The following is a 7,912-nucleotide window of genomic DNA, read 5'->3' as shown; positions in this document are numbered from 1 at the left end:
AAAAAAAAAAAAAAAACATAGTAAACAAGTAAATGTGTGTGCAGGCTTAAGAATTTTATTTGGCAATGCTACCATAAAATCAATACATTCAATTCCAACAAAGTCGTCTAGCAACGCACTGAAGCAACTTTCTAATAACCTAAATCCTCATTACATGCAACAAAATCTGATATTTCAGAGCCAATCTGCAGTGTTGATAGTGACACGACTCAATAATCCCAGGCTGATAGCTGTCAAAACAAAAGCACTGCAGCACTCTGGAGGTGACCGGCCACACTTTATAAAATAACAGGCAGTGTCCAATTTTATGAACATCTAAGTGCCTGTGACCGCTACTCCTTTGTTGGTTTAATAGTAACAATGCGTGTGCAGCAAAACCAGCTGTGCTCATTAATAAAAGTACAACATTCCTCTAATAGCTGGTTAATTCATCGAGTCTGCAAACGATCAACCACTAAATACACCATTTACACTGCGAGACGTCTCATCATTAATAATAATAATTTAAAAAAGAGCAGTGCGCCTGGTGACGTTACAAATACTCATAATAACGAGAGTCGGGGCGAAAATACATTACCAGGCGATTACTATCAGCGCTGGATTTTAAAACAATTCTCACATTTAAGCTCATGTGAGTTAAGGTTAAGTTAGTGGAAAGAAAGCGGCGCATTTCCACGAACAGCACTGTGTGTTTTTTTTTGTTATGGTACAAACAGCATGTCAAGGCCAAGGGACCGTGTACAGCCAGACTGCCTTGTTGCTGTAACGTTGACCGCGGCTAATCTAGTTAGCTGGTATGCACATCCCGCTAGCAGCCACGGTGGCTAACGTAAGCGAGCTAACGTTAGCAGCAGCAATCTCAGTGACAGAGGGCGGGCGGGCAGCAACGTTACACTGAACAAAACACCCGGCTAACTCCCGTTATATCGTCACCAATACCCCGGACCCCGCTCTTACAACCAAGTGGAGTTATTATTAGCTCTGGTTGCTGGGACGTGGAGCCGAGCCTGTGTGCTAGTGTTTCAGCAGCTAACCGTTTTGCGCCGCAGGACCAGGTCAACCAGCGCTGTGAGTCGGACACGGCAGCCGAGAACAGAGGCGAGCAAGGCGGGCTGCGCTCCGGCTATTAAACGCTGGAAACCTGGCTCCTCCGCGGGTCCATCCTGGGCTACACGTCGGTTCCCACAGCAGCGCCTGCGAAATATTGCTGCGTTTCGATCGAAAGGATTTGCTTTTTTGTGCATTTTCTTACCTGATACGGTGAATTGTGATCAATCGTGTCCTCCTCTGCAGCTCTCTTCCCCCTCCTAGCTCCAAAATGGCGCCAATATGTATGGATTCAGTGCCCATGGGTACAAACCATCACTGGGTGTGTAGCGCCACCTATAGGGCGAGTCTATGGAGGTCTGCTGCTCCTTCACATTGTGCTCGGATTGTACTTTTTTTTTTTTTTTTAGAAGGTTATTGAATGTCCAAACACGGTGTTTACTTAGTGGACAGTAGCTGTAGCGTATTAGGTTGTTTTCTCTGAAAATATTATACTAACACTGATAATATTTGCATTTAAAATATATGAAAGAGAATGGATACATTTATATTGTAAAGCTGGGTTTGTTTACACAAGATTATTCACTCAGAATGTATTAATAGGCCTAATTGTATTGTAACCTATTACCCGTTTGATATCTTTAAATAAAAAAAGCCTAATAAAATATTAGTTGCCTTACTGACAGATTATTGTGCTGGAAAAATGGGAGCAGAAAATCTTTCATGTTTCTGTTTAATTCATGTTTGAATTATTTGTGTAAAAATGTGCATGAAGCAAGTAAATAGGGACATGCTACTGTTTACAGAAAATGCCAAACAAGCACATTTTGCATCACAATGTGCCACACTGAATTGGCTTCTGTTTTTTCACTATAAATTGAACCCCAGTATCCTGACAGCACATGAACGCACCAACAGACTGTGTTTGATTGTGTGTGAAGATGATCTCATGAATGAGACAGGGTCGCAGTAAACACAATGTTCTCATTAGGGTGACATTTATGTATCTGTGCAATCCATTTAGCTGCTTCTCAACAGTGCTATTCATATTTTATCATGTCAGTGTGCATCTATTCATGTGCCCTATTTCTCAAATACATTTTAGGCTACTATAAAGTCATTCATTTTCCCCTTTCTTTGTCCTGCTAAATTCATTTATATGATACTTCTCCATGCAAGGACATCTGTTCCTTATTTACATTACAGGTGCTTTAACTTTGGTTACACTTGTCCTTTCGTGGAGCTAATTGCTGATTTCCTGAACAATCCACATGGTTTAAAAGTACTACAAAGGTCTTGCCATGCTGGTTCACAGAACATCAATCTGAAAGGAATATCTGTCCTTAAAGAGCAGCTGCTTGCCGTAGCTTTCTGTGATGGGTCTCTGGCCACTATGAGCTACAGGGGGAGCTCCAATATAATGTTTCAGATGTGCACTCTTTGAATAAAGCCCCATGCTGCAGAAAATACATTCACATTTAGCCCAACCCCAGAGTAAAAGGTTAAAAAGGTTAACTTGAAAGAACATTTTGTACAAACCTACAGATTAATGGGCACATTGCCTCAGTTTTTAACAGTGGACTTTTGCTGCTGAATGAAAGCTTGGATATCAGTGAATTTAACATTATGTCAGGCTGGGGATTAAAATATAACCAACAAACATTGCATTTAAATAACCCAGACCTCAACAGTGAACATCAGAATAAAATAATTTGAATTAAATCTAATTATTTGAAATTACAGTATATAGGAAATGCAGTTATTATTAAATCTTAACACTAAATGAACATTTTAAACTTTTTAAGAAGCCTCACAAAATGTAGAATTATTCCTCCGACTGTGTAATATTCCTGAGATTGTTTGTGTACCTGTGTGCATGGTTGACTCTACGTGAACACAATATTACATGCATCTTTAAAACCTGAATGCTAAATATTCCTGTGGCAGCTCAATCAGAGCCTGCACGCCCTGTTCTCAATCATCCAATTAGTGCAGCGAGGACTGGTTAAATCCCAGCAGGAAGAATTTAGACCGGTTTCATGGCTCCAGGATGGAGGGGTTCCTGTCCACCTTTCCACAGTACAATGTCTGCGCTCTCCCAGCTCAGGACGGCAGTTGGGGTAAGAGAGAGGGCCGCTTCATCACCCCCCAGGGCCTCAACTACCTGGAGCTCTGCAAGGCCATCATATCTCAGGTCAACCCCAGTTTAGCCCCTCCACTCAAGAAGGCAAACACCAAAGAGTGCGGCGTGCAAGTGAACGCCAAAGTGGATAAAATGGTCCAGTGCTCGCTGGGTCCCAAGACGCTGTTCTGCTCGGAGGGCGACCAGCATGAGTCCCCGGAGAGCCCGAAGAGCCCGAAGAGTCCGGATCTGTTGAAGCAGGAGTGGAAGGCGCCGTGCCACACACCGCCGGTGAGCACCCTGCGCTTCCTGCGGCCCGTTTCCATCTACTCGCCGGTGTTTGACCGCAGGATCCACCTGAGGAAGCTCTGCGACGAAGAGGGGGAAAGTGAAGGAGAGGCTGAGGGCGTCGAGCAAGCCGAGTCCGACAAGGATGCTGAGGACACAGAGGGGGACGTCAAGGCGACCTTTCACCGGTCTTCAAAGGGGTCAAACTTCCAGGTGGGTTTCTGTGTCAGGACACCCCTGAAGAGAATAAACTCTCACTGGATTCACACATTTCCACTGTGATTGTTCATTTTATTATTCAATTAGGATAATTATTAAGAGTAAAGTCTCAGTATTCGGTGGGATTTCGGTCTTTAGTGAATCTTTATGGTATGGATTAACTTGCTAGGGGGAGAAAAAATGAGCTGCTGGCCCCCTATCATGTCCCCCTTTCTCCCAACTCTGTGCATGGCATACACTGTAATACTACAGAGGCCTAGAAATGCTAATAATTTGATTTAAATGCATTAACTTGGAAATTTGCAGCATAGAAGCACAAAACTGAAATAATGAAAGTATTCAAATTCGATCTGACGCAGGGCTTCAACATCAGGTAGACCCACCTTAAGGCCATTATCATGTTTGTTCATATTGCGCTTTAGTGGTGCATTTTTTTTTTTTTTTCCATTTCTGAATGTATTTTCCTTATTTTTAGCACAAGATAAGGGAGGTTTCTTATTATGGCACCTTTCAACAACAAGGCAATTCAAACTGCTTTGAATAAGATAAAAAAAAAATGGATATGGAAAATACAAGATGCAAAAGAAACAGGATTTATGGTTAAAATAAATGGATTAAAATAAGCTAAGATTGAATACACAGAAGAATAAAAATAACAGCAGTACCATAAATGAATGGATAGAATATAGTATATTATAGGTAGCTATAAATGTCTTTTAAAAAAACTAAAAATGTCTGTTTTTATTTTAGTTCCTGGAGCAGAGGTATGGCTTTTTCCACTGCAAAAAGTGCAACATCCGGTGGGAGAGTGCTTATGTGTGGTGCATCTCTGGAACCAGTAAAGTAAGTGCTCTGTTGTTTATGCTGCAATCTACGTTTGGCAAAATGTGCATTCATAATAAGAATTCAGAATATTCTTTAATCTTGTCAGGTGTACTACAAGCAGCTCTGCCGGAAGTGTCAGGTGGGGTTTAACCCCTACAGAGTGGAGTCCATCCTCTGCAAGGTACATTTACTTGTCTTGCTACAAGAGGAAATGTAGCACGATATTTTATTAATTGGGTTTGGTATTGAACTCTCAATGTGGTTCGTGTACCAACATTTATAGCCATATGTGCTTGGAGAATATTTTAGCATCCTCTGACTGCTTGCTTTTTTTTAATCTTGCTTCTTCTATTTACATCTCCTCCCTTCTGTGGCAGGGTTGCTCTCAGACTTGCTGCAGCTGTGAGAAGAAGCTGAGGCACATTAACATGAAGAGGCCTCACCGCCAGGACCTGTGTTGTCGCTGCAAAGGCATGAGGCTGTCCTGTGACGCCACCTACAGCTTCAAATACATTGTCTGAGCTGCCTCTGATCTGGAATCACCCATTCCTCATGTAGATCTGATGGCACTTGGCAGATGTGTAGTATCTGTACATGTCACAAATGGAAGTTGCCTCCAGTAACGGACTTGAAGAGATTAATTTATTCTCCTGCCAGCGAGTAGATTAATCTCTGCTTTGGTTGTTTTATTTGAAGCAACTTCCCTCAAAGGCTGTCATTTGTGTCCCTTCATGAGTCCTGGTGCTTAACTATGAAAATTGTTTTGGTAAAAATAAACTATTGAATTTCAAAAGTTGATACATTCTTTTAGATTATGTTGAATTTGCACTCTTTCATTTAAAACCTTGATCTTTAGATTTTGGCACAATCTTTTAGAGCTATGCCAGACATTAGTTTATCCTAAGCAAGAAAATGGATACCAACAAAATAGTTTGGTACAGTAGTGTTAATAAAAGGTAGGTTGGTGCAAAGGCTAAACACAGGACTTGTAGTTAGATGGGTTGAAAAACAAAATGAATAGCCAAGGAATAATTTTCATGTCTTTTACTTTGACACCAACTTGTACAGAGCATCAACTCAAAACAACATCACAAAGGCTGTAAAAGTATTTACAAAGTGGAAAAAAAACAACTACGGTCTTCATCTAAAAAGCTTTAAAAATGTGCAATTTCTTGTTTGGCATGCACACACACGTCCTCCCACACGTAGGAAAAAAAATCATACCCGCATGAGCTTAAAGCTCCCTTTTGTACCTCATACAAACATATCTTTCAGATAAAATATGATTTTGTAAATAAATATTTCAAACACTCCATACAGTACACAGAAGATGCATGCATGGCAGTTCGATTTGAGAGAAGGAACATCAATATAAAACCTAAGTCGAATGAGTGTTGATTTATAGCTGATCAGATATAAATAGGAAAAAGATATTTGTACAGTAAATAACCTCTAGAGGGGTAAACGAAGGAGTCACAAAAAAGGGCTGACGACAGTAAGTGTTCGACTTCAGTAGTAGCACAGGTTTTGTTTTGAACATCAACAATGAGTGCTGAATGTCAGCATTTCCCTTACGTGTAAGGTAACTACATACCACACACACACACACACAAACATATGCTACAATGGTTGTGTGCCCATAACTACAAACTGTATACAGACAGACAAAAATATTTGAGTGTATACATGCACCATCCTCATGACGTGTGAACACATAAGGTCAACGTGTTTCAGTGTAGGACAGTGAGAAATATACAGTGTCCACTCACTAATTATGCTACCACTAGCCACAGAGGAGTGCACAATAATGGCATGATTAGTCTACCAATGTTTACAACAGTAGTCAGGAGACGAGCGGGTTCACTGATACAGAATATAAACAGAGCAAGGGCAGCATGAGGAGTTACGCTTGAAGATTCGGCATCCGCTCTTTGTCGATCAGTCTTTCAGTCAGTCTGGAGAGGTCAGACTTTTAGGGAGCAAAGAAAGGACACTAGTACAGTAGAAAGCATTCAACTGGGTCATGCATTGCACAATTTCCTCGAAGTAGTAGTAGACACAACAGGAGAGAAAATCTAATCCAGCTTTTGGGTTTTCCTTCTCAGTAAAAGTGACAGTCTTTTCTCTCACAGTACAACAAAACAAACAGTAAAATAACCTCCTTTCTAAAACATAAAAAAAAAGCTAATACCAAAACTCCACTTAGTGCAATAGCAAAAAATCTACCAGTGATGTTACGTAGTGTTATAGGTAGTTTACAGTCTCTGGTTCCTTCCTGAAGGAGGCAGCAGTCAGTCGAGTTCCATCAGGTGTCAAGTTCCTCTGGGAAGCAAGTCTGAGATCCAAGCTAGGAGCCTTCACAGGTCCTCAGGTGCAGAACAGATTCGGTGCTAAATGACGACCGTCAAGCAGGACGTAAAACCAGGAGCGCATCGATTTGACAGCACGTAGCTGTAGAGCAAAGCTAGCGCTCGGATTGAATCACATCAAGTCATCTTTATCAGCAGGCAGCAATCTGTATTATCTAGCGGGTTGAGTGATACATCCCGTTATGTCTGGGACATGATTCTTAAAGTGTAAAATCTGCAAGTATGTCGTCATTTCAGACTCAAAGCTCTGCTCAGGAGTAGTTGGTTTCAGAGATTTGGATTCATAGACGTCTAAACTCTTTAGGTCCTCTGGTATTGTAAGTTTATGTCTCACGTCTGGACGTCTGACGGTTCAGCATTCAGGAGCCCGCCTGCTTTCAATAGGGGCAGGGCAGCGTGCCCCACCTTCCCCAGGTAGCGAGATAAGGGCGTAGCGGCACCACCGAGGGAGCAACAACAACCCCATGCCGCAGCCTCTCCTGGGCTGGTGGGACAGGGAGGGGGAGGAGAAGAAGAAGAGATGAAGATGGGGTCCAGGCCATGGCGGTTACCAGAACCCTGTGCTATGGCCCGGGTGTCACAACTGGCGAAGGGCTTTGAAGTGCTTCTTATGGAGAACCGGGGGAAATGGGTGCATGCTGAGCCCAGAGGGGGAATAAGGGCGATGCGTTGTGTCGTGCAGGTCGTGCGAGCTCAAGTGGGTTCCTGGAGCGCGACAGTGAAGCGTGCTTAGATGTGCGAAGACATGAGTATACGACCCGCGCGCCACTTACACTCCTGTGCCTGCTGTGTGGTCTCGCAGTGCCAGAAGCGACTACTGGGTTGCTAACGCTGCCTCGGCATGAGCAAGAAAGGTCGTATAAAACGAGAATGGATTTGAATTTCTCCTGCATCACGGACCTAAGTTCAACAAACGGCTTCGACGCTGTCTCATGGAGAAGCTCATCTTTGGAGCTCTTGTGGCGCGGCCGTCGTAAAATCTGGTCTGTTTGGAGCATACAGCGCATAGAGCAGCCCACAACGATCCCCGGCGGGTCTTTTA

The 7,912-nt window shown here is 42.7% G+C and overlaps 2 protein-coding genes across 2 annotated transcripts in view; one reads left to right on the top strand and one right to left on the bottom strand.

Annotated features, from left to right (window-relative positions):
• pds5b (PDS5 cohesin associated factor B) overlaps positions 1–1,343 on the bottom strand; it is a 26,991-nt gene extending 25,648 nt beyond the window's left edge. The window contains exon 1 of the mRNA XM_035666630.1: positions 1,253–1,343. The gene's annotated coding sequence lies outside the window, so the exon portion shown is untranslated. The remainder of the gene's footprint in view (positions 1–1,252) is intronic.
• A 1,708-nt stretch (positions 1,344–3,051) lies between these two features.
• Positions 3,052–5,297, top strand: zar1l (zygote arrest 1-like). Its single transcript, XM_035666940.1, has 4 exons — positions 3,052–3,670; positions 4,427–4,519; positions 4,608–4,682; positions 4,879–5,297. Exons 1-4 carry the CDS (start codon positions 3,098–3,100, stop codon positions 5,020–5,022), a joined length of 885 nt encoding a protein of 294 aa, XP_035522833.1. The 5' UTR covers positions 3,052–3,097; the 3' UTR covers positions 5,023–5,297.
• The last annotated feature ends 2,615 nt before the right edge of the window (positions 5,298–7,912 follow it).

Source organism: Morone saxatilis, unplaced genomic scaffold, assembly GCF_004916995.1.
Source record: "Morone saxatilis isolate NCDOM2014 unplaced genomic scaffold, NCSU_SB_2.0 Contig20, whole genome shotgun sequence".
Taxonomy (NCBI): Eukaryota; Metazoa; Chordata; class Actinopteri; family Moronidae; genus Morone; species Morone saxatilis.
The sequence above is the reverse complement of the archived record's forward strand: the minus strand, read 5'-3'. Positions and strand labels throughout refer to the sequence as shown.

Excerpts from the sequence above, each read along its gene's own strand:
- zar1l (XM_035666940.1), top strand. The coding sequence starts at position 3,098 with ATGGAGGGGTTCCTGTCCACCTTTCCACAGTACAATGTCTGCGCTCTC. Across the intron at positions 3,671-4,426 it reads CAAAGGGGTCAAACTTCCAG|TTCCTGGAGCAGAGGTATGG; the intron begins GTGGGTTTCTGT and ends TTTTTATTTTAG. Across the intron at positions 4,683-4,878 it reads TGGAGTCCATCCTCTGCAAG|GGTTGCTCTCAGACTTGCTG; the intron begins GTACATTTACTT and ends CTTCTGTGGCAG.